We start from the raw sequence: 25,939 nt of genomic DNA, 5'->3' as shown, positions 1-25,939 counted from the left end.
CACCAAGCACCCTTTGGGCTGCCAACATAAAACGGGGAAAGACTGGGTATCTGGTAGGTAAGATACGCTCAACACCTGCTCAGGCCAGGGCTGTGCAGCACATTTTGGGATTTGATTCTCTAGCATCCATTGCTCTTGATGGGGATCGCTGCAGATGCTGTTGTCATAAAGCTCTGAGTGGTGGTGCAGTGTCAGCCCGGCTCCTTCCGAGGAAGGTGACTGGGAGCCCAGCGGGGCTTCCTGAGATTGGCTGCATTGGCCTAGCCCGCTCGCTCCCCTCGCTCCTCTTTTCACATGCCCCCCCCCCCCCCAGCCCTTCGGAATCCTGTGGCTGTGAAGCTGGTGCCCTGCCATGAGCGGTACTGAGCCAGGTCCCCCCACTCCCTTCCCCCGCCCCCCTTCCGGCCCCTCCTCCTGTCACTGATTCGGTGCTGGAGCCCGGAGTGTCTGAGCTCCCCCTGCCCAGTCCCCCTCCAGCAGCGGCGACGGCTCCGGAGCTGTCAGTGCGCAAACATCAGCCGGGGCTCCGGGCACAGACACTTACACGACCAGGTCCAGGTCCAGGTCCAGCCCGCGGCTCCGGCGGAGTCAGTGCCTAGCAGCAGCAGCAGGTACAGTCCCACCATCTACCTCACCCTGGGTAGCTGCCCCCTGCAGGCCCGGGGGGCGGGGGGGCGGCTGGGGTAAGCTCTGAGAAGCTTCCTTCGAGAGGACAGCGGCTCGCAGGGGGTTGGCGTCGCAATGGAGGGTTTAGTCCCTGGGAAGGGGGCTGTAGGGTTGTTATGTGGCATTATCTTGGGGTGGGGGTGTAATTACATTGCAGGATTGGAGAGTGTCTGTGGGGAGAGCAACTTGGAGTATTATGGGGGGAGGGGGAGACCCTGGGGGGTTTAACCCCTGCATAATTCTCGGAGGGGGGAACAAAGTGTGATTATTATTACCTAGATCTCCAAACTGTCATCTTGGTCATGCTCTGCCCCCAGCCCCACTCCTTCAGGAGGAGCAGGCTCCACAAACACTCTGAGAAAGAGCCACTCCAGGCAACCCCCTCCTCAGGTGCAATGCTTCCCTGCCCTTTTCCCAGGTAATACTGTAAGGGCTGGTCTACACTGTGGGGGGGGGGGGGGGGGAGATCGATCTAAGATACGCAACTTCAGCTATGCAAATAGCGTAGCTGAAGTCGAAGTATCTTAGATCGAATTACCTGGGGTCCACACGGCGCGGGATCGACGGCCGCGGCTCCCCCGTCGACTGCGCTACCACCGCTCGCTCTGGTGGAGTTCCGGAGTCGACGGTGAGCGTGTTCGGGAATCGATATATCGTGTCTTAATGAGACACGATATATTGATCCCGGATAAATCGATTGCTACCTGCCGATACGGCGGGTAGTGAAGACATACCCTGATACTCCTGTAGGCAGGGCCGGCTCCAGCCACCAGCGCAGGAAGCAGGTGCTTGGGGCGGCCAATGGAAAGGAGCGGCACGTCCGGGTCTTCGGTGGCAATTTGGCGGCGGGTCCCTCGGTCCCTCTTGGACCTGCCACTGAATTGCCGCCAAAGAATGAAGCAGCGCGGCAGAGCTGCCGCTGAAGTGCCGCCGATCGCGGCTTTCTTTTTTTTTTTTTTTTTTTTCTTCGCCGCTTGGGGCAGCAAAAAAGCTGAAGCCGGCCCTGCCTGTAGGATGCAACTTGCCATGACACTCAATGCCTTGGGGCTCTCTGCCTCCTCTCTTTGTGGGGCTGGGATCACTCCTTGTCCTGAGTAAGAGGTTAGACTTGCAAATAGATTAAAATAACATACCTGATAAATCCCAGCTTTTCAGTATAAAATGGTTAAGGTTTATGTGGAAGATGCAAGGATCTGTGGGTCCTGGCCCTGCTCTCCATGGGGTTACACCTCAAAGTACTTCCATGAAGCCAGTTTCCTGGAGGGAGAGAGGGTTAAGCCTGTATGGTCTCTCTGTAGTTGGTTTCCAGGGGGAGTTGAGCCCCATGGCTCCTCCTGGGATTAGTCTGTGACTCCATTGACTTCTGAAAAGTGTAGTTTTGTGCCTGATATTGTGAACAAATCTCCCTTGTGTGTTTGGCAATCCTACTGTCACTTCCTCTCCCCTCCACCCCCAGCTCCTAGGAAAATGGGTCAGCCTCTCCAGATAACATATCCATAAGACAATTTGTGAGTTTCTGCACTGCCAGCCGGTTAGGAGGCAGCATTCTGGTCCTTCTGTTTATGCACATACTGAATGTGCCTTGCTTCAATTATTCATCCTGGTGCCATTGCAACTTCCTGCAGCTTGTCTCCTCCAGGGAGCTGAATGTGTAACAAGGTTTTAAAATACTTTGTCTTTGAAACTATGATTCCATCCAGCTACACGGCAGCTGTCTGCTTGCACACCCATAGTCAAGGAGCTAATGGTTAACTGATACCTGAGAAATTACTGTGTCTGTGTGGAGGCAGGGGGGCAGGTGTCTGAGTACATTAAGGGTGTCCATCCCATTCCCCATAGTCCGTCCCAAAGAAACATGATGGATTATGATGGGGTTGGGGCCTTAAATAAGGAATCATATTTCTGGAACTTGGTCTGATGACCATTCACTGTCTGGAAAAGTTGGTCTTTCCCAGGCACAGTTGGTCTCAATGGAGGAGAAGTTGGGGATTGACTTAATCCTGATAACACATCATGGATATTATCCGTATTTAACAGAGGAGGAGGAGATAGGCACAGAAGTGGGAAGTGAGTGAGTCAGTGGTGAAACGGTGAACCTTATTAGCTATTATGTGTATTTTAGTTTGATCAGCTAACAGCTGGACCACCCTCACTACTGTGGGATCTGGACACTTTACTAAACTGGGAACTATTCACACTTCTAAATATCTGGACTCAATAAGCCAGATAAACCCACTGCAGCCAGATGGCTCAAGTGTAGAAGGATGCTCTAATTAGGCAGATGCTCAAATATCCATAGTTCAGTTACCCTAGGAAAGTCCGGAAAAGTTGTATTGCAATTGTGTCTAAATTCAATCAGGTTTGGGGTTAAACGTAATTCCAGAAAGGAGCAAACTCCAGCAACAAGAGCCATTTATTGATTTCCAGCTCCTATAAGACAGGTGCACAAACAGGGAGAAGCTATTTCTAAGGTAAAAAAGACCTAGACCATTTAGGTCTTTTGTAGATAGTAACCAGCATCTTTAGTTTCACCTGGAAGTGAATTGGCAGCCAGTGCAGAGCAGAAATGTAATGAGCTCTTAGTAGCCCCCTGAGCTGTTGGTGGGTGCACTAGCCAAAAAGTGTGAGCAGTTAAACACAGGTACAGCACATTGCAGTGAACCAGCCTCAAGGTGACAAAATCATGGATAACCAAGATGAGGTGAGCATCTGAGAAATTAGAATTCAAAAGTTCTTCCTCCCCCTCCCTTCTGTGTTCTTTCCTCTACCATACTGCCTTTGTTACGAGAGCAATGTTGTCCACAAAACAGGGCCCTGGAGCCTGCTCTGTCTCCTCTTGGACAGAGATTGGATGCCAGATGCTGAGGTCTAATATTCAGAGTTACTTTGTAATTTATTCCTGAAAACCGCAAAAACCTTTTAATTTCTCAGAGTCTGATTTCTAACATGAGCTGCACATTTCCCCTGGTGCAAAGTCCTCCCTTCCAGGATCAAATCCCCATTGCACTGGAATTAAAGCTTGTTGCATGGCCTAAAAGGGCAGGTTTCTATGTGGTGTTTTAAGGATCAGGGTTATGGGCTGCCAAGCTAACATTCCATCATTCATTGTTCAAACAGAGCCTACCCGACTGAACTCCCATGTTTTCTCCAGCTCAGACAGGAGATGCCTCAGTTCTTCCCTCCTGATTATCATCCAGGAGTTTAGTATAGATCCCATTACATAGATCTCATTAATCCCTTGGTTTTTGATTCATCCGTTGTGACTGTCCAATTCCCAGTTGACTTAATCTAGTCACATACAGCATCCCTGCCCCCCGTGCTCTTGTCAATCTGTCCCCTAGAGTGCTCTGTTGCCCCCATCCACCCACTGAAGATTGCTCGTTTCTTCCAGTCAGGTTAGAGAACAAAAGAGGAATTCCTGCTGCATCTAATCAAAGAGCTGAGGCTTCCAGCAGAGAGAACCCAACCAGGAGCAGGAATTGATCACAGAACTGAGCAGCAGAGAAATCCATCCAGAGGCTGGTAATTGATTACAAAGGCTCCATGGGGGAAGTTGTACAGGCTAGACCTCACTCTGTCCCCCAGCACTTTGTTCATTCATCCCATACATAGCTGTTACTGTGGAAGTGACTCAGGCTGCACGTGCACCTGCCAGAAAACCCTTTTCTAGTTTAAGTGAAAGGGAATGTAGAGACTGTGGGCGGCAGGAGCAAGAACTTAACCATCCAGCTTCAGTCACCTAATGGGATGGCACTTTTGAAAAAAGTGGGTAAAAGGAAGGCAGATGGATTCCCCTTTGGCTAGAGTGCTTGCCTGAGCTACTAAGGCTTGAGGTATGTGGAGGGTGGCTGGACTGGTGGTGATAGATAGGAATGAACAGACTCTCATAGATGCTGGAGATGGAAAAGCAGGGCCCATTACAGCCAGCCTAGGCTCCCTTTTTATTGCTGCACCTGCAATGCCCAAGGTTCAGTGTGTTACTCTTTCCCACATCCCTTCCACCTGCCTCACTTTTGCAATATGGGAGGGGGAGGAAGATTCCCTCTTCCTGGGGGGAAAGGGATAATGGGGTATGTATCAATAACTGCTGTGTGTTTGGAGAATAGTGGATGGAGACTTCTTGAGGAGGGGAAATCTGTGATGTGCTCTGGCCAGGGCAAAAATAGAAGAGATGCGCTCAGAGCTCTCAGCACATATCAGATTGGTTCCACAGCATGCAGCACTGGAGTTTCCATAGAAAATATCACACCTATTCTTGATAGGATGGGGATGGGCTCCCACCCCAAACAGAGGCCTTTCTCTCTGTGACAGGCAGATTTTCTAAACCAACTCTAAACCCTACTAGGTTCCATCTAGTCCTCCCTCCTTTGAATCCAAAGGAGCCATGTTCCCTGCAGTCTGCTCTCCAGGGCTATAAGAACCATGGGATTCTCCAGAACTAAACTGTACAGCAAAGACTACCATTTTGCAGCGCTGCCCAGTCCCTTCAGCAGGCTCTGTCTTCGTCACTTCCCACCGGGCTAGCCAGTATAGTATCCCTTGTGTTACTGATGTAATTTGTTATTAAAATACTCTTATTTTATGCTGACTCACATTTTCACTATGTGGCAGATCTTTTTATTGAGGAAGAACTGCATCATAGATGTTGGGGCAAAGCTGGAGGTTCTGACTGCTAAGAGGGGGGCAGATGGAGCTTCTAGCACCCAGGAAGGCATAGGAGCTGGTTTTAGCTTTTGGTATCAAGGAGGCAGCTGAGGAGTTTAGTACTAGGGAAGGCTTGGACCGACTTTCTCACACTTCTCTTCCCAGAAGAGACTTTAAGTCTATGGAGAGTGGAGGTTTAAAGTTCTCATTCCACACCCCAGAAATCTGAAAGCAACTACCTACCTTGCTCCATCCCTCCCATTACTACATCCAACATTGACAAATAAGCATGTTACCTGGATGTTTCTACTAGAATAATCAGCAGTGAAATAATTGTCAACATTTTAAACTGACATCAAGGAGCACAGTGTTTACATGCTATAGAGATGAATGGGGCTGTTGGCACTTCTCTGAGCAATTGTTTCATGTTTCCTGTAGACTCTTGCAGAAATCATTGAACTGGATTACATTCACTTTATATTTTAAAGATTTTCTTTGCAACATAAGGGCTGCAGACTTAATTTCTTTTTAAATGAAATCTGAGATTCTGGACAGTTGTGGAGCAATTTAAAAATTTGCAGTGGTGGGGGTGCAGAGCAGGAGCCAGAAGCGACAGACTGGGAAAACTTCATTTTCTGAACAACTAAAACTCATTTAAACAAATAGAAATGCAAACCTCATAACTCTTTGATATTTTTATTCTGAGCCACTCCCCCAGACAAGGGCGATAGTCCTTAGTGGGAGCAAAACTAAACAAAATCTACCTGGTGGACTTATTAAAATCTTGGCCTAATACCTCATACATAGTGCAGGCACAGTGCAGCACTTATGGAAGAGGAGCTAAAAGAAAGGGAGCCATTTATTAGAAGAATGTTGAAAGAACTCCTTTCTGGACAAGGCATAAACAAGAAGCTTCTCTGATGTCCCTAGAGCAGATGTTTGAGTCTGTGAATGCTAAAAAGCATGAAATGGGAGAAAATAATACATGAGATGGAACAACCAGATAATCAGTCTGAACTGACGACACAGCCTCTACCCTATACTAGTGTCTATCACAGCTCAGAGTAAAGCCCTTGCTAAAAAACAATGCCATGTGAGAGAGACAAGAGAAACTACTATCAAATGAAGTGCAGTCCCACAATAGACATTTTTAGGCATTCCAGCAAGGAGAGAAAAACTGGATTATGTAGCTGTTATGGAAACGACAGTGCCCAAATGTGTAACATAAATAGTATGGAACATTCTTCTGTGTATGATGAAAAGCTATTGGATCCCAGTGAGGAGACAGGTAGAAAAAATAAGAGGAATCATGATCCTTTCTTTCAGATGCCATGGTGATGAGCTCAATATAAGATCTTGACTAGAATAGATGGAGCATGCTCTGAGCTCAGCCAAAAAGAATTTTAAATCCTCTGAAGGGAGAAAGATTCTTCTGTCCCCAGGCTTTAGACGTTTCCACTTCGACAAAAGAAAAGCTCTAAGAAAAGGTAAAGATCATCACATAGCAAAAGGAGTTGAAATGATTTTTACACCAGCCAAGCACTGGGGAATCTTTAAAATGAAAACAAGACACTCTCTGGGACCACAATGCTACAAAGCGACTGCTGGAAAGAATCTGTGTTGAATGCACAGGACAAGGAGAAAATGGAAGAATTAGCCTCTGATATTTAAAAGGCTGCTTTCACTGAGACTTTGCTCGATGAACTGTGGCATATTAGCATTGAAATCCAGTGTAGTTGAACTATTCTTACAGTGGAATTATCCAAAGTGTTTAAAATCATTGTACTTTGATATTCTCTGGGACTTGTGAGCACAAAGTATGACAATGAGCAACAAATACTGTATAAGCTCTGACTGCTCTTTCCCCCCCTCTCCTTTCAGTGGAGCATACATACTTTGTGAAAAATAAGAATATATTTAGAAAACTAATCATTTGGCGCCCTATATGCTGCAGAATTTATTCACTCCATCATCTCCCACCCCCATCTCTTGAGGACTAACCATTTCAATAATCAATGATAACTCATTGCTTTGTGTGTGTGATGTTTTTTGTCTCCTCTCCCTACCCACCATGTATGAATAGTACTCATGTTTCCCAACACAGTATTTTAAGATGGGGTGCTGGCCCTTTAAAGAGACTGTAGGTCAAGAGCAGACTGCTTCCAGTTCTGGCTCCAGAACAAAAAATTCTGGAAGGCATAGGCAAAGCAGCCAGGCATGTTGGAAAAGGATATAAAAGAGCTCCCTTTTCCCCCAGTAAGAGAGAGACACCAGGAAAGTGGCAGGATCTGCAGTGTTGCTTCCTGTTAAAATGGCCTGAGATGAAACATAAGAGGCAGATGGACAGAAGAATAAGGAATTGAGTCAATTTGCATCTCAGGCTTCTTCATTGGGGCTCATACCAGGCAGATTTTCCTTATTGGTCGTTAGTGCAGAACTCTTTCTGTACCACTTCCGCCTCTGCCCCCTCCCCAAAGGAAGCCTGAAATTTGGCCTAGTTTTAATGTGGTTATTTGACTGGCCTCTTAGTGTATGTCTACACTGGAGGTGGAAGGTATAATTTCCACCTCAAGTAGATATACCCTCACTAGCTCTGATGGGTCTAGCATGCTAATAATAGAAGTATAGCTGCAGTGGTGCAAGTACTGGCATAAGCTAATTGCCCCAAGTACATACCTATGGTCTCAGATGGGCTCATACCTCTGGGGGCAGCCTCCCTGTCACTTGCACTGCCGCAGCTAGTCACCCCATTCTTTGTGCCTGCTGCCTTGGCTACATTTCTATTTTTAGCACACTAGCTTGATCAGAGCTAGCATGGGTATGTCTGCTTGAGCTGGAAATTACACCTTTCCTCTCCAGTACAGATATACCCTTAGTTGTCTTCCACACCTGTAGTGCCTTCTGTCCCACTGCAACTCAAGTCACAGCTGCATTTGTGCAGAGCAGGTCCCACTGCCAGGGAGCTCTGAATCCTGGTGTAGTGTGATTTGTCATAATCTAGATTTTGGAGGCCCAGATTCCACTAAACACTTAGCTCTCTAGGAACCGGGGCAGCTAGCTGCCTCCAGGCAGCCAGGCCATCTTAGTTCTTGTGAAGAAATTTTCTCTTTTTCCCTCCCAAACTTGTATTGAAAACTTTACCAGGAAAGACTGTGGTGCTGACAACTATCTCCACTCTGTCTGTGTTCCCAGCCTTTCCACCCACCAGCCAATTTCTCTCACAGACACTTTCAGGCTTTCTCCCGTGCTACCCCCTTATGCATGGGGAACAGGGGAAATATCTCTCATATAATCTGTACAGCCACTATCTTATCCTCCTTCATATTCCTCCTTTAAAACTTGCCTCTGCTTTGATGCCAACAAAACCTTGCCTGATGATCATAACTAGGCAGGTGATGAAAAATGACCCTTTCCCTCCCTACTCATTTAGTCTTACTAACTTGTTCTTCACATGATTGCACATGTCCATTCCACTTCAGGTGTATGTGCACCCAGTGCACCAGAGCTGGAGATTTTTTCCCTTAGCAGTGCCCATTGCAGTGGCACATGTGCTCTCTTCTTCCTTATGCTGCTACACAATGGTGTAAGGATTCCCCTCAGTTCCTTCATACCGCCTCTGATCGGTAGTCTGAGCATGTTAGCTTCCTGCTGACAATGTTCTCCCTTTCCAGAGACTTTGTTTATCTCTTGTATGTAGTTAGTGGTATTTGTTTTTCATAGTTGTTAGCAACTTTAGTGTAGGTTTCAATTGTTGCTTTTCTTAGGGTCGCTTCCCACTTGTCTTGGGTACTGATGCCTGGTACTGAGGTGTGCTTCAGTTTCCGGGCTTTAAGCCTTAAGAAGACTATGCCAGTAAATGACCCTCATTCCAGGTGCCTAAAGTGCAAGGGTCACCTCCATGATCGTTGTCAGATCTGCAGAGACTTTAAGCCCCAGATGAAAAGGGATAGGGAGATGAGACTGATAGAATTTATAGGGGAGGTTTTGGATTCTACAGTAGCCAGATCTTTCCACCTCAATCCAAATTCCAGATAATGTTAACCACTTCCACAGACCTAAAATCTCATCCAACCACAACAGTAAGTAACCAGTGATTCCTTGTCCTACTTTATAGTAGTATAATTACAATAACAAAGTTGTGCCAGCTCTTTGCTATATTCATTTGATTTGTACATTCTATCCCTGTCATCAACCTTTTTGACTTTCAGGTTATAAGCCTTCCAGCACAGAGATGACCCTTATCTGTGTGTATTTGTACAGCACAATGGAGCTCCAGTCCTGATTGGTTTTTTTGGGTGCTCCCATTATATAAATATTAACTAATATACAATTTGTTTACTGATATACATTTTCCTTTTTAATATCAAATCTAAACAAGGTTGGTAGTATTCCTTTATAATATAAAATAGATACAAAGGCACATATTAGGGCTAAATCTTGGTTATTTTTAAATAACTTATGCTTCCCATTTCCTCTTTAAATAGTGTGAGTTGATCCATTATAAGGTTTATCCAGATCAAGTTCAGCAATGCCATCTCTTTGTCATCCCACCAGATCAATCATAATGGCATGGGTTACATTTTTAAGCTAGTGTTTAACAGTAGTGTTTTATAACAATTTCATGAAGTTCTAGCATGTCAGTAGTGTGAAGGTTACCAATGGTATCATAGGAACAATTTCCAATATAACCTCTATTGCAGGGGTAGGCAACCTATGGCACGTGTGCCAAAGGCAGCACGTGAGCTGATTTTCAGTGGCACTCTCACTGCCCGGGTCCTGGCCACTGGTCCGGGGGGCTTTGCATTTTAATTGAGTTTTAAATAAAGCTTCTTAAACATTTTAAAAACCTTGTTTACTTTATATACAACAATAGTTTAGTTATATATTATAGACTTATAGAAAGAGACCTTCTAAAAACATTAATGTATTACTGGCACGCAAAACCTTAAATTAAAGTGAATAAATGAAGACTCAGCACACCACTTCTGAAAGGTTGCCGACCCCTGCTTTACTGTGTGTTTTACTTCTGCCCACAAGGCTTATGTTAATTACATGAAAATAGGAAATTTCTTATAACTTACCTCTCTGGTATCAGTTGTAGCCAAACCAAAAAGTCTTCCCCAGATGAACAAAAGTACTAGGAAGGAGTCGCTCCAATCCTGAGGCCCTGAACAATGGCATGACCATCTGCTTCAAGCCTCTAACATTTCTGCTTCACTCTTTCCCTTGTACCTGCCCTCTAGGCTTACCTGCTTCTTGGCCTTCTCCCTGGCTTCCTTTCAGCTGGGAGCCCTACTGTTCATCTTGCCTGGGTCTCAGTCACTGGCAACCATCCCAGTTAATTCCTTTCATCTCCCTATACTTCCTACATATTCCCAACACCTTCAAAATGCTCCCTCCATAGAATCGTAGGGCTAAAAGTGACCTCAAGAGGTCATTTAGTCCAGTCCCCTGCACTCATGGCAGGACTAAGTATTATCTAGACCATCCCTGACAGGTGTTTGTCTAACCTGTTCTTAAAAATCTCCAATGATGGAGATTCCACAACCTCCCTAGGTAATTTGTTCCAGTGCTTAACCACTCTGACAGTTAGGAAGTTTTTCCTAATGTCCAACCTTGCTGCAATTTAAGCTCATTGCTTCTTGTCCTACCCTCAGAGATTAAAAAGAACAATTTTTCTCTTTCCTCCTTGTAACAACCTTTTATGTACTCGAAAACTGTTATCATGTCCCCTCTCAGTCTTCTCTTCTCCAGACTAAACAAACCCAATTTTTTCAATCGTCCCTCATAAGTCATGTTTTCTAGACCTTTAATATTTTTTGTTGCTTTTCTCTGGACTTTCTCCAGTTTGTCCACACCTTTCCTGAAATGTGGCAGCCAGAACTGGACACAATACTCCAGTTGAACCCTAATCAGTGTGGAGTAGAGCAGAAGAATTACTTCGATGTCTTGTTTACAAAACTCCTGCTAAAACATCCCAAAATGATGTTTGCTTTTTTGGCAACTGTGTTACACTGTTGACTTATATTTAGCTTGATGCACTATGCCCCTCGGATCCCTTTCTGCAGTACTCCTTTCTGTGCAGTCCTTTCCCATTTTGTATATGTGCAACTGATTGTTCCTTCCTAAGTGGAGTACTTTGCATTTGCCCTTACTTCAGACCATGCTATTTACTTCAGACCATTTCTCCACCTTGTCCAGATCCTTTTACATTTTAATCCTATCCTCCAAAACACCTGCAATCCCTCCCAGCTTGGTATCGTCTGCAATCTTTATAAGTGTACTCTCTATGCCATTATCTAAATAATTGATGAAGATATTGAACAGAACTGGACCCAGAACTGATCTTTGCTGGACCCCACTCAATATGCCCTTCCAGCTTGATTGGGAGCCACTGATAACTGCTCTCTGGGAATTGTGAACCACTGGGAACTACTCTCAGCGAGTTATGCATCCCCCTTATAGTAGCTCCATCTAGGTTGTATTTCCCTAATTTATTTATCAGAAGGTCATGTTCTAGACAAACCTCTCCCATCTGATTCTACTCCCCGGAGTGACCTTCCCTGTGGCCTATCACTCAGTTCCTTGGTTAGTGATGGGCTACTTTGGCAAGGCCTGATCATACTGCCATAGCAGCTCCCACACTGGCTGAGGGAGAGAGGGAGTCTAGGGAAGAGGAGTGCATGCGCACGTGCTCACACACATGGATCAGAATAGAACTGAGGCTTTTCTAACCTTGTGAGTGGAGAGGATGTTTTTGCACCAATGTAGCTGCACCAGTCCAAAAAAACCCCAGTGTAGACACCACCTCAGTCTCTCATGTGTACAAATGGGAAGTGTGATAGCATTAACTAAACTTCACGTGGTAACAGATGCCTCTGACTTTCTCAGGTTATGGCTCATAACCTGTTTGGGGCAGTCTACACCTGCATCTAAATCATGCGCCCCTGAACTGGGGTTAAACCCTTGTCAGCAGTGGGTAACTTTTTTTTTTTTTTTTGCTACCTATTACTGACAATGCATTCAGCACCCGATCAGCTGTGTGTGGTTTAATTGCAAGCGTAGACAATGCAACAATAATTCAGCATCATTTCAGAAACTATGGTTAAAATGTCTCTGCTTTGATAGCCTTTTCCTTCTAGTCTTCAAGACTGATGGGTATGAGCGGGTTCTTGTTCTCGTTTGCCTGAGTTTAGAGTCTCTGGTTATGTGTAGACTAAGATTAAAAGGTTGAAGGTTATGTCTTGTTTGTTTTGTAGGCTAACATTTTAAAACTAATATAGACAGGGCAAACTATAGTTGAACTCACATTAGCTGGTTGAGGTGAACCCATGGCTCCCACTTAGGGTTTACCTCAATTAGTGTGTTTAAAATGTAACTTGCCCTGACTACACTAACGTGTTTGTGTTTTTAAAAAACAAACAAAAAACGTCATCCTAGTCTAGACATCCCCTTGGGACGCTGAACTGAGGTGTCAGAGGTTTCATTAATATTCTGAAATGCAACGTCACACTAGAGGTGTAATGACATTTCTACCAAAACTCTCCACTTCCTTTTTCTAACTGGGGCTGCAGTTGGGGAACTTCAAAGGGTTTGTTGTCCCTCCAGGGATATTTTAGCATATGGAAGCCAATATATTACACTAACGGACTCCCTGGAATAAAGTAAAGGTTTGAGGTGAATGACTCCCTATCTTAGCTCACTGTAGTTTCTGCATTTCAAAATGTTATACTTCCCCGAAAGCATCCTAGGTAGTTCACAGAGAAAGGCTTGGTAATGTCTCTCCAGTGAGTATTGTCCCAGAGTTCAGTAAAACCTCATCCATCATAAGCAGAGAAAATCTGAAGTCAGGAGTGAGTCCCTAGGCACTTCCACATGGGACCCTTTACACAGTTTCTGCTTTTAAGGAAGTGATGCAATTAATTTTTCCTTGAGGTTGTAAGAAATGATGAGTTTGCATCATTATCTGATACTCATTTTTGTGGCCAATGAATGGAACAGAAAGTATATCTGGGCAAATCAAAAGAAATAGCTTCATCATATCCCTGCTAACCACAAGGCAGGCAGGCTGCTCATTACACAGGCTTCTGATGATTCAGATAATTGAGACACTTGCAGCTGTCTTTTAATATTAGGGTGAAAGCAATGTGTTCCAGTGTAGTCAGCTAGAAAGTGCTAGTCTTCTCTCTTGCAGCTTCCATGATTCTGTGAAGCTTTGATTATATTTAATCCAGCAGCAGCGTGTTATTCAAACTCTGTCTGATTCTTCCTCTCTCACTTGAGTGAAATTCCCATTGAAGTCAAAGGGCATTTTTCTTGAGTAAGGGCTGCAGAATCCAAAATCTTATTAATACTTTGCGAAAAATCCTTATCTGCCTAACAATCAAGAAATGGGGTCACCTTTCTATGTCTACAGAAGACGTTTTAATGTTATGAATATCGGTGCAGGGATAAAGCTAACACTTTTTCCATTTATGGGTTGATACTGTTCCCAAGTCAGAAAAGTCACCTCCAGCCAGCACTAGGCTATTGATGATGTTTCCCAGGTCAGGCAAAGGGTGAAGTGTGTCTCATTCTTTTAAAAAAATGGTTTGAAATGCCTATCTTGCTGTGTGAGTCACTACCACTTTGGTGCCTTTCTTTCAGATTAATTTAATGTCATTAATTCAATTGCATTTGGGAATCATCTGGCTGCTCCAGCCACATAGAAATAACCTCCTGATATATCCTTCTGACTGCTTAACCTCAGCCAACAACTTCTGAAAACTCCCATTCATATACACCAGACATAGATGGTCCCACAGCAATGCCCATCTCCCCCTTCCTGCTACTCTTGGCATCTAAAATATGAGAACAAGGTAGCATTGAATGTAAAAACGTAAGAATGGCCATACTGGGTCAGACCAGTGGTTCATCTAGCCCCATATTCTGTCTTCTGACAATGGCTGGTGAATAGAACAGGGCAGTTTATTAAGTGATCCATCCTCTGTTGTCCAGTCCCAGCTTCTGGAAGTCAGAGGTTAGGGGCATCCAGAGCATGGGGTTGTGTCCCTGACCATCTTGGTTAATAGCCACTGAAGTACTTATCCTCCATGAACTTATCTAATTCTTTTTTGAACACCGTAATAGTTTTGTTCTTCACAGCATCCCCTGGCAATGAGTTCCACAGATTGGCTGTGTGTTGTGTGAAGAAGTACTGCCTTATGTTTGTTTTAAGCTTGCTGCCTATTTATTTCATTGGGTGACCCCTAGTCCTAGTGTTATGTTAGGGGGCAAATAACACTCCCTTATTCACTTTCTCCGCACCATTCATTATTTTATAGGCCTCTATCCTATCCCCACTTACTCGTCTCTTTTCCAAGCCAAACAGTCCCAGTCTTTTTAATCTCTCCTCCTATGGAAGCTGTTCCATACCCTTAATCATTTTTGTTGCCTTTCTCTGTACTGTTTCCAATTCTAATATGTCTTTTTTTGAGATGGGGTGACCAGGACTTCATGCAGTATTCAAGATCTGGGTGTACCATGGATTTATAGAAAGGCAATATGATATTTTCTGTCTTATTATCTATCCCCCTTTCTCAATGATTTACAACATTCTGTTTGCTTTTTTGACTGCTGCTGCACATTGAGCGAATGTTTTAAGAGAACTATCCACAATGACTCCAAGATCTCTTTCTTGAGTTGTAACAGCTAATTTAGACCCCATCATTTTGTATGTATAGTTCAGATTATGTTTTCCAATGTACATTACTTTGCATTTATCATTGAATTTCATCTGCCATAACTGTTGCCCAGTCATCCAGTTTTGTGAGATCTCGTTGCAGTCAGCTTTTGGACTTAACTATCTTAAGTAATTTCGTATGGTCTGAAAACTTTACCACCTCACTGTTTACCCCCTTTTCCAGCTCATTTATGAATGTGGTCCCACTACAGATCCTTGGGGGACTTCACTATTTATGTCTCTCCACTGTGAAAACTCACCATTTGTTCCTACCCTTTGTTTGCTGTCTTTTAACCAATTACTGATCCATCTCTTTTAGCCCATGACTGCTTACTTTGCTTAAGAACCTTTGGTGAGAGACTTTGTCAAAGACTTTCTGAAAGTCCAAGTACACTATGTCCACTTCATCACCCTTGGTCATATGTTTGACAACACCCTCAAAGAATTCTAATAGATTGGTGAGGCATGATTTCCCTTTACAAAAGCTATGTTGACTCTTCCCCAACAAATTGTGTTCATCTATGTGTCTGATAATTCTGTTCTTTACTGTAGTTTCACCCAGTTCACCTGGTACTGAAGTTAGGCTTACCAGCCTGTAATTGCCAGGATTGCCTTCGGAGCCGTTCTTAAAAATCAGCATTACATTAGCTATCCACCAGCCATCTAGTACAGAGGCTGATTTAAGCAATAGGTTATGTACCACAGATAGTAGTTCTACAATTTCATATTTGAGTTCCTTCAGAACTCTTGGGTGAATACCATCTGATCCTGGTGATGTATTACTGTTTAATTTATCAATTAGTTTCAAAACATCCTCTGTTGACACCTCAATCTGGGACAATTACTCAGATTTGTCACTTACATGTGGGAATCTCCCTCACATCCTCTGCAGAGAAGATTGATGCAAAGAATTAATTTAGCTTCTCTGCAATAGGCTTGTCTTCTTTGTGTGCTCTGTTAGCACCTAAATTGTCCAGTGGCCCCATTGATTTTTTTTTTTTTAGCAAGCTTCCTGCTTCTGCTATATACTTACATATTTTTTTTGCTATTTTAGTTTTTGTGTCTTTTGCTAGTTGCTCTTCATATTCTTTTTGTACCTGCATAATTATACTTTTACACTTGAGTTGCCAGAGTTTGTTCCTTTCTATTCTCCTCACTAAGATTTGACTTCTAATTTTTAAAAGATGTCTTTTTGTTTCTAATCACCTCTTCTACTCTGTTGTTTAGCCACGGTGGCATTTTTGGTCCTCTTACTGTTTTTTTTTACTTGGGGTATACATTAAGCCTCTACTATGGTGTTTTTAAAATTAGAAATTGGAAATTAGAGCATGCTTTGTGCAGTTTAGTTTGTCTCCATGTTCTTCATTCCTGTTGCTGCACTATGGTGTCTCAAACCTCTTCTCCCATTCTTCCCCATGGGCCACTGTTCCTTAGTGGGATAGACTGCTTCAAGGCAACACTCTATCTTTGTCCTCCTGTATTTGATTGGTTTTCATAGTGCGCTTCTATGGTGACACCAAATATGCCAGCGCTATCGGTGGTAAGGGAGGGAAGAGTGGGTTGGCCAGAATCCTGACTGCTGCAGTGAGAGCGCTGAAGCAAACAGGCTATGTGGCCCTGGAGCTAGAGCTTGTGTGGTCCATTCTGGAGACCTGGCTTTTAGTCCTATTCTGGAGCTCTCATCTTACCTCACTCCTTAGTTTCAGAGCCTATATCATGAAGTGACCTGAAGCCAGTGACTGCAGTGCCTATCACTAGCTTCACACACTGAAACTGTCACTGCCTGGGCAATCTGCTGGAAAAGTTCAGTTATACTGAAAGAGATGCCAATGTGGGTTTAAATTTAACAAACACCAGAAGACCTATTGGAATAGTGGGTGGGCATTCTAGTTGTTCCTAGCTGAGAATCTTGCAACGACAGCATCCGAGTTCAAGAAAGGATGCAATATACTTCTGTTTAATGCGGCATTGTAGCTGGCTGAGGACTTTGTGATATTGGCATGGTGATATGGGGGAGGTGTATTCCAGCTTAATTGGCCATTAGTATTTTGGTATCAATGCCCCCCAGACACTTTCTAAATGATTTTAAATAGGAAAAATAACCTAAATAATCCTGAGAGTGGTGAGTGGGAGTTGTCACAGAAATAACACATGCTGTTGGAAACACAGCATAATTAACTTCTTTATTTAAATAATTTACGAGTGAGTTATTGGGAAGAGCTGATAAAGTGAAATCAGAAACTCCGCTGCAGCTGGTTATGTCCACACTGTGATAAAAGACCTGTCACTGGCCTGGGTCAGCTGACTTGGGCTCTTGGGTCTTGGTTTGAGGGGCTATAAAATTGCAGTGTAGACATTTTGGGCTTGGGCTGGAGCCTGAGCTCTGAAACCCTTTCCCCTCATGTCCAAAGTGACCCTTTTACAGAGAAATCTGCTTTGGAATTGAAATTGGGCAGTTGTTGTTTGAGGCAACATAAGGTCAGAATTCACTGAAGAGTTTATTAAACTGATAAAGTCCCTTTGTGTGTCTTTTGCCAGAGGGGCTGTCACTGGCCGATCCTCTGACTCCCAAATGCACTGAGTCAGCCTTGGAGCACAGACAGCATGTTAGAACCATGCTGGTTAACGTAGCTGATGACAGAAAAGGATTCAGCATTTCTTTCATTCCCATTCCAAATGCAAGTACGGATGCCACAGTCATCATGGTACTCAGTGCAGACACACAACCTGTGTATAAGGGTATGTCTACACTGCAATAACACACCCACAACTGGCCTGTGTCAGCTGACTCAGGCTCACAGGGTTCAGGCTGGGGAGCTATAAAATTGCAATGTAAACATTCAGTCTCAGGCTCGAGCTCTGGGCTCTACCTTTCCTGAACTGGTTCCCACAGCTACTACGCTCTCTGCATTCAAATCCCTCACTTGAAACTAACTTCTACCATGATGCTTACAAGAAATAATCAACCAATGGCAAGTCTGGGGGGGCAGCTCAGGATAATTTTTATATATAACAAATTGATGTAAGATAAATGAATATATCTGTTTTAATAAAACCATTTAACCCTGGCCTATCATCAGTTTAAGCATTCTGCAGTACATGGTCTTTCTTTCACCTCCCTTTGTCTGTTAATTTGTGAGCTCTTCAGGGAAGGGAGGTGGTACTGCAGTGTAAACAACATTAAGGGTATATCTACACTGCAATGTAAGCCCAGGGTTAGTAGAACTCAAGTTAGCAGACCCTGGGTTTGTTAACATAGGATTTGAGCATCTATACTTATTTGTAACCCCAGCTTAGGAATTGTTAAACCCTGGGTCCCATCTTGGAGCTCCAGTGTCTACATTGCATTATGTGGGCCTGAGTCCAACCACCCATATCCCAGACTTTCTAGTGCCCTCCCAAAGTGTGGCTGCTTTAACCCTATGTTCTTGATGCAGTGTGGGAAAACTTGACTGTCTGCTAAACTTGACTGTCTAGAGGACAAAGAAAATTGGCCTGTGGGATTGTGAGATACTTTTGGTGGACTCCTAGAGCATGAATCCAGTGTGACTGCGTCTACACTGCAAAGCAATAGGGTTTGAACCCTGGATCCTGGCATGAATCAGGCTCAGACCCTCCACCCCATGGGGTCCTGGGACTTTAGGTCTAAACTATGGGTTAGCGCAATTCGTGTGTAGAGAATGGGAGTTAGGGCCTGAGTTTGAACCCTATGCTTACATTGCAGTGTAGATATAAGTAGGATGCCTAATTAACAGGGTCCACCAACTTCCCTGTCCTACACCCTTTGAAGCAACTAGTGCTGTATCAGCCCTTTGGCTAATCTTGCACAGCGACATCTGCATGGTAATCTCTAGACCATATGTTCCTCACCTGCATTTTAGCATAGTACAAGGCTTATGTTGGGTAATGTTGCTTCCTAGTCATAGCATCTCAATCCTGTAACTAAAAGTGTTTCCAGAAGGAGACCTCCCAGAATCCTGATGAGGGTTGAGATTTCTGTGCTCCGTGAGCAGCAGGGCTCCATGTAGTTACCCCTGAAGGCTGCAAGGCTCTCAAAGCAAAGGGATTTTTAGGCCTCTGAGCACAGGACTAGAAGCTCCACCTCTAGCTGCAGACAGCCCTGGGATCTGAACTGAGTCATGGTCCCAGGTCTTAGTTAGAGCGTCTGTCTTCACTCACACTGATCAGAGATGGGACTCAGGACTCATCAAAGCCTGACGCAGGCCCTGGAGTCTATGTAACAAGGTACAGTTCTGAGTTTCACTTGGTGTATAAGTTGAAAATACTTACGCTAAAATGTGTTCCCTTTTTCTTTTCAGATATGATGATGGCCCTGAAAGCTAAGCTCCTGTTTAGCTTCCTCTGCCACATGGCCTGTACCCTTGTGTATAGCTACCCCACCGATCCTGGGACTGAGTTCCGCTCTGCTTTCTCTGTGGCTAGAACCAGCAGCATGGAAGGGAGCGTTGAGATGGTCATCACCTTTGACAAGGTCTATGTGAACATTGGCAGTGACTTTGATCCCAAGGCTGGATTGTTTAGGTGTCGGATCCCTGGGGCCTATTACTTCTCCTTCACGGTTGGGAAATACCCCAAGAAAAACTTGTCTGTCATGCTGATGAGAAACAAGAATGAGGTGCAAGTGATTGTGTATGATGAGCATCACCGTAAGGAGCGGAAGGTGGCTAGCCAGAGTGCCATGCTGCAGCTGGACTATGGAGATACAGTCTGGCTGCGTTTACATGGGGATCCCAAGTATGCCCTCTACAGCAATGTGGGCCCATACACAACTTTCAATGGGTATCTCATCTATCCAGATACTTCTGCCTACTTCCAAAATGGTGTGATCTCTCAGGAGCTGGGGGGAGCTGCAGGGCTGCCCCATCCAGCTATTCATCAACTTTCAGGAGAGCAGAACGAAGCCTCAGAGGGACACGTGTTGTCCGATCAGCCCGCCAGAGAACAAGATCCTCGCTCTGCATTTTCTGTTGCTCGTTCACAAAGCCTCCTGGGAACAGATGAGAAGCAAACCCAGCATGAGCCAATAACATTTGACATAGAGTTTGTGAACATTGGAAGGGATTTCAATTCCTCAAGTGGCATCTTCTTGTGCCGCGTGCCAGGCGCATATTACTTCTCCTTCACCATTGGCAAAATGCCTTTTAAGACCATGTCAGTGAAACTTATGAAAAACCACAATGAGGTCCAGGCCATGATCTATGATGACAACCACTCCAAGAGGCGGGAGATGCAGAGCCAGAGCATTATGTTACCTCTGCACTACGGAGACACTGTCTGGCTCTACAGCCACCAGCATGATGGCTATGGTGCCTACAGCAACCATGGCAAGTACATCACCTTCACAGGATTCCTTATCTATCCGGAGGCTCAGCCAAAGCCACCCCCAAGTCCCAGTTCCCCCACGAGGTCAAAAATCTAAATGCAGGTGTGAAAGGAACGTAAGAGAAGCCAAGATGCAGTGGACTTGGGTGGAGGTCCTGGTTGGACGTCACCCTCTACGTGACAATGTTAAAGAGCATGCTAATGTGTGTCCAGTGCTTTCCTTATGCTGCATGCTCATGTCCTAGCTGCAGGGCCATTGCTGTTTCTGTCTTTTATCTGTAGAATGATCTTTGCAGGGGGTAGTGTGAGTCCAGTGTTACCGTTCAATTTAAGCATAAAGCATGAGGTAGTTTGGTGGCAGGAGCAGTGAAATGAGGAGTTGTGATTCAGGGGGATGCTGCAGAAATGCTGGGAGACCTACTGAAGGCAATCCTACCAGAAAGCACAGCATCTGGTGACATTCCTGGCACATCCAAGGGAGGCCTGGGGGAGGGAAAATGTAATTGAAATGAATTTAATAAAAGTAAAAAAATAAAATGTGCAGGGTTTGCGGAGACTTGTGTGTATAGAACTGCCTGCGACACTGATTCTGGGCAGGAGAGAGGCTCTGATATTGTGTGAACTATTGCATGTGTTTGTGTTGTGAAGACTGTTAAACAGAGTTAGATTGTATGTCACTGTGCCAGAGTATATGTATTTTGTGGGAGGTCAGGGAATTGCGGGAGGAGGTATCCAGTGTTGCCAACTTTTATGATTTTATTGCGAATCCCATGATACAGTATCTGGTGTTTTTGCTTAAAGCCTCAGCTGCTGAAATCCACAGATTGTGTCCGTCTGTCCGTGAATCTCAGCTTTCATAACAAAACTCCCAACTAAGTTTCTAGCTCTTGTGGTTATGGAGAAAAGTTTGAAAACATGAATCAAGCATACCCTAAAGGCTCCTAAATAAGAAGGCAAATAAAAATAACCCAAAATGTGTGTTGTTTTTAAAAATCTCCTGAGTTTGGGGGTGCCTGGCTCATGATTTTTGAACATTTGGGGATGGCAATGGTCTGAATGTGTATGGTGATACTGCCTGTATTGAACTCTACTATTGCCAAGAAATGGGCACTCTTAACGTTATAGTGTGACTAGACTTCATAACACAACATTTTGTTTCCTTGTTGCTCTACCTAACCCTGCCTTAGGGGGAAGCCACCACCATACTTCTAAGGTATAAGAGGTGATTTCAATGTCCATGCTCTCATAGTCCTTGCCTTTGCTCCACACTGTGTCCCAGTGAGCCCCACTCCTGTTATAGAGGGATCAGTGTGGGTGGCACTAAGATTGCAGGGGATTGGGGGCAGTGGTAGCACAGTAATCTGAGAGGTGGTGGGAACCCAAGAGTTCAGTGGAGCAATGGATATTAGGGGGCTCCTCAGAGCTATGGGATTAATGTCTTGTGTGAGACCTGTGTTCAAATGTTGGCTTGGTTCCCAAATTCAATAAGGTTTTGTAGGTCTCAGCCTAAACTTTGGCTGAAACTTGCCATCAACTTGGCTTCATTCACAGTCTTTGTTCAAGAGAAGACAAAGCCTCTAACCTAATCACCCATGAAAACTCTAATCCGAGACAGTACCTCCTTATCTGAGGTCCTCATATCAAATCCCATAGTCTCAACCAAGAAAGATGCACCTCACCTAGGGTTCTTACTTAAACCTTAGCAATACTGTAGTCTCAAATCTTTCACCCTCTTGTGAAACCCAAACCCAGCCTTATGTTCATTTCAATTTCTCTACCTCAAACTATATTCATTTGCAAGACCCCCATGGAAATCTTACCCCTATAAGACTAAGTGACTTCCATAAATAGGTGAAGGTTTGGGATTAGGGGTATAGAAAGAAGTGTAGGATTATAGCGTGAGGCAGCATTTATATTTTATTTCCGGTTTCCAGGAGTTGGAATGCAAATAAGACCCTGGTCCCAATTTCTACACTCTTTGCAAGATCTATGCCTTGCAAACTCCCTATTCTCCTGTAAAATTGTAACTCTGACCTTTAAAATCATTCTCCGTGCCCCAAAACCTACATCTTGCTTCTGGGCCTGTCATTATTGGGTTACTGTTTCTCATCTCCATCTGTCAGATAATGAGAGAGAAAAATATAAACTAGGTCAAAAGTTAATTGTTGCTGTTGGGAATGTCATTTTCTGCATGCATTTCTGAAAGTGGCTCCTCTGTGGAAGTTGTGAGTCTAGTAAAACTGTGTGGAAAGTATGACCTTAACCGTCAAAGCGCAGGCTGTAGAGGCTCAGGATTAGTGCATCTACAGTATAAATGGGAGGGCCAGCACAAACCAAGAAACCAATATCAAATAAAACTCACCTGGACTAACTGAATTTATGTTGCTAATACCATGCTGTAGGGAGTATGACAAAGAAGCATAATTGAGCTCTACATTGATTGAATTCCTGATTATAAAAATAATGATTGCACATATACAGTACTGTTCCAATTACTTTATTTGTAAAGTACCACAGATGTAGAAGAAGACTCTCTAGAAGAGGTAAAATCTGCTGAACAAATAACTGGATCCCTACCCTCAAAAGTTTAGTAGATGAGAGACAAGCAAATACCCATTCTGTACTAATACAAAGTAGGGAATGATATCTATACCAGAAGGGTTCATGGAATCAGTACATTTTCAAGAGTTTTTGGAAGGAAATGGGTGCACATTACTTGGGAAACTGTTCCAGGCACCTGGTATGGGATGACAGATAAAATGAGTCAGAACTTAATATGAATCACCACAGAATGTAGCCACCTATAAAGTGGAACACAGCAGTTGTATGAACAGCACAGCTATGCTGTACAGTGAGTTACTGTAGTAAGGGAAAAATACTGTATCCAACTGCAACCATGGGGAATTTAGGGAGGCAAAATGGAATTACCTGAGATGGAATTCAGCCATCACAGGCTAATACCTGGACTTCTGGAAAAAGTGCTGTGGCATCTCTAATGGCCATCAGTGATCAAGGCAGAAGTGCATCTCAGAAGTGTGACTTCTATGGAGATCCTAGGGAGACATCCCAGGCCTCGTTTCACATTTAAAGATGGGACAATATCTGGTTGGATAAATGCCTAGAATGTTGCCAGTACAATACAGAAAGCAAAAGAGGAAGAATGGTGGCATTTTTGCACAGTAACCAGCATAATCTGGGATGACTGGCAGCACTCAGAGTAACAAGAATGCAATTGAATCTCGTCATGTCAGTCTCCTTACTCGGTGCCTCTCTTCGTCATGGCCAGGCTGGAATGATATGACTTTTTCAGTAAGGTTAAATAAAAAGGCTTCTCCTTCCAGGGCCAGGAAGCCAGGAGAGTGGAATTTGCAGGGCAGAATCCTTTGCAGAGATCATGGAGGATTTCATCAACAAGTTGAGAAAAGAAACTGATCCAGAGATTTTTGTCCAGGCCCTGAATGGAGCGAATCTGATAAGCGCAGTAAACGCTGGTGAAGAGAAGCTGATCAAACTCTACCAGACTCAGAGGGGCATCTGCCTGTGAAAGATGTTTCAGCTGCTCCTTGATCCCTTCTGATGTCTTGGGAACCTGGTGCTGGAAGATCTGGAGAAATCGCTTTGCTGTGCGCAGAGAGGCCAGTTCCTCATCCTGCACCCTGATTGTCTCGTTAGCCTCAATCTCCAGTCCTTCCCAGAGCAACTGAAAGAGAAGGGCAGTATGAGAGCAGGGAGTCTAGGGCCAACCACTGTCCTGCAGCTGAGGATCCCCTGCAGGGATTATGAAGAGATCTGCCACCCCTAACAAATCCAGGATTGTACAAAGGAACTCAGGGTAGGGGGACGTGTAGGGTATGCAATACAATATGCAAACACGATTGCTAAAGGTAAAACCATGTACAATTTGAACAAATGATATTTTGTTTTCAGGCTCCTGTGTGTCTGCCTCCCACCCTATCCTTGACTTCCCCACCCAGTTCCTCTCATCTACCCTATTCTTCCTTTCTAACAGGGCCATCTCCAGGCACCAGCGAAGGAAGCAGGTGCCTGGGGCGGCCAATAGAAAGGGGTGGCAGTCCGTCCGTTCATGGGGCGGCACGTCTGGGTCTTCGGCGGCGGGTCCTTCACTCCCTCTCTTCCTCTTCGGTGGCACTTCGGCAGCAGCTCAATCAGGTTTATCTTTTTTCCCCCCCTTCGCCGCTTGGCGTGGCAAAAAAGCTGGAGCTGGCCCTGCTTTCTAACCCCATCGTTCCCCTGCCTCCTATGGTGCTCTTCTCTTGCCTCCCCTCCCCACATTCCCCTGCATCCAACAACATCTCTGTCCAGCCTGTATATGTCTGACTCCTTCTTGGTCTCCCTTCTGGGCTTCTACATTATCCTCTTTATCCCCTTCCCTCACTTCATTTGCTCCTCAGAGCAGCCTGCCTGGTCATATTAGCCAAGGGTAGCCTGGCTTCCAAACCATTCAAGATAAGGGGAGAGGGTGGCTAATTGTATTATGGGGGGAGAAGGGAAATCACAGAGAAGTTATTGCTAAAAGCCTGAGCAGCTTAAACCCAGCCCCTAAAATCATGAGGCGGGGTAGTATCACAAGGGCTGGCAATGCTTTAGCCCCATCTGACATCTTTGGGCAGCAACTCCTCTTCCCTCCCTCTGAGGGCCAGCTCCCCTCCCTCCTTCCTTAACTTGCTCCCTGAAGTTCCCTGTTTCTGTCTCTTGCATGGCACTTCTCTGTGTTCGACAACGGCGCAGACAGGTTTTTTTCATATGGGGGAGCCAGAGATAAAAAAATACCATGACTATTGAATAATGCTTTAATGAGTTTTGTAGCGACTAAATTTGTCCACTGTTCATGAGCTGCTGTTCCAAATTCAGTTTCCTTTGTCAATGCAATCCCTACATTTGGGGGTGGGAGATGGATGCTTCTCCTCAAGCCTCCAGTTTCCCTGTTCCATGTATCCTCCTCCTCCTCCTCTCCACCTTATATCTCCCCCACTTTGTATCTGGCCTTTCCCCTTAGCTTCGGGGAAGCCAGGCAGCATCTGTTGCTTTCTCCTACGTCCTGCGCAGCAGGCACTCAGCTCCTAGCTCCTGGATGTTCTTTATATTGTAGCTGTGTCCTCTCTCCCTGGGCAGAGTTCAGATCTCCCTGCCTTTCCTCTGTCCTAGGGAGCAGAACAGCAGGGCAGGGCGCATCACGCTGGTCTGTGCCCCTTCCCTGCTCTGCAAACCCCGGGAGCTGGACCGGGTCTGTCCCCGCGGCTGGGGGAAACGTGACACCGGCCTCTGCCTACCTCGCAGCTCCGCCCGCAGGCTGTCCCGCCGGGAAAGGCCAGAATTCCTGCCCACAACAGGATGCTTTCCCCTGGTGCATCCCCCTGGCTCCCCGCTCCCGGACGGCTTCCCCGAGGGATGGGGTGCGGGGGGGGGCTCAACCCTGTCATGAGGGAGAGGGAGCAATGGATGCTAAAATCAGAGACGGGACAATTCTAGCTGGGGAGGGTGTCGCCTCTGTCGGAGGGAGCTGTACGGCCCGGCCCCGCACACGGGGGAGGGCAGTCCGGGGGG

At 45.0% G+C, this 25,939-nt stretch overlaps 2 protein-coding genes across 3 annotated transcripts in view; one reads left to right on the top strand and one right to left on the bottom strand.

Annotated features, from left to right (window-relative positions):
• Positions 1-555: 555 nt before the first annotated feature.
• Positions 556-21,056, top strand: C1QTNF4 (C1q and TNF related 4). Of its 2 annotated transcripts, XM_024210889.2 has the most exons (3): positions 558-611; positions 4,058-4,188; positions 19,351-21,056. In XM_024210889.2, exon 3 carries the CDS (start codon positions 19,353-19,355, stop codon positions 20,469-20,471), a length of 1,119 nt encoding a protein of 372 aa, XP_024066657.1. In that variant the 5' UTR covers positions 558-611; positions 4,058-4,188; positions 19,351-19,352; the 3' UTR covers positions 20,472-21,056. The 2 variants fall into 2 exon arrangements, with proteins under 2 accessions (XP_024066656.1, XP_024066657.1); XM_024210888.2 differs by lacking the exon at positions 4,058-4,188 and having other exon boundaries at positions 556-611.
• Positions 21,057-22,855: 1,799 nt separating this feature from the next.
• The window catches only part of FAM180B (family with sequence similarity 180 member B), a 6,627-nt gene continuing 3,543 nt past the window's right edge, over positions 22,856-25,939 (bottom strand). Inside the window, exon 3 of the mRNA XM_024210893.3 lies at positions 22,856-24,074. Coding sequence (XP_024066661.1) covers positions 23,631-24,074 — 444 coding nt within the window. The 3' untranslated portion in view covers positions 22,856-23,630. The remainder of the gene's footprint in view (positions 24,075-25,939) is intronic.

The sequence above is a fragment of the Terrapene carolina genome, unplaced genomic scaffold (genome assembly GCF_002925995.2).
Source record: "Terrapene carolina triunguis isolate 2854851 unplaced genomic scaffold, T_m_triunguis-2.0 Scaffold96, whole genome shotgun sequence".
NCBI classification, from domain to species: Eukaryota; Metazoa; Chordata; order Testudines; family Emydidae; genus Terrapene; species Terrapene triunguis.
Note: the sequence above shows the minus strand (reverse complement) of the source record. Positions and strands in the feature narration are given on the sequence as shown.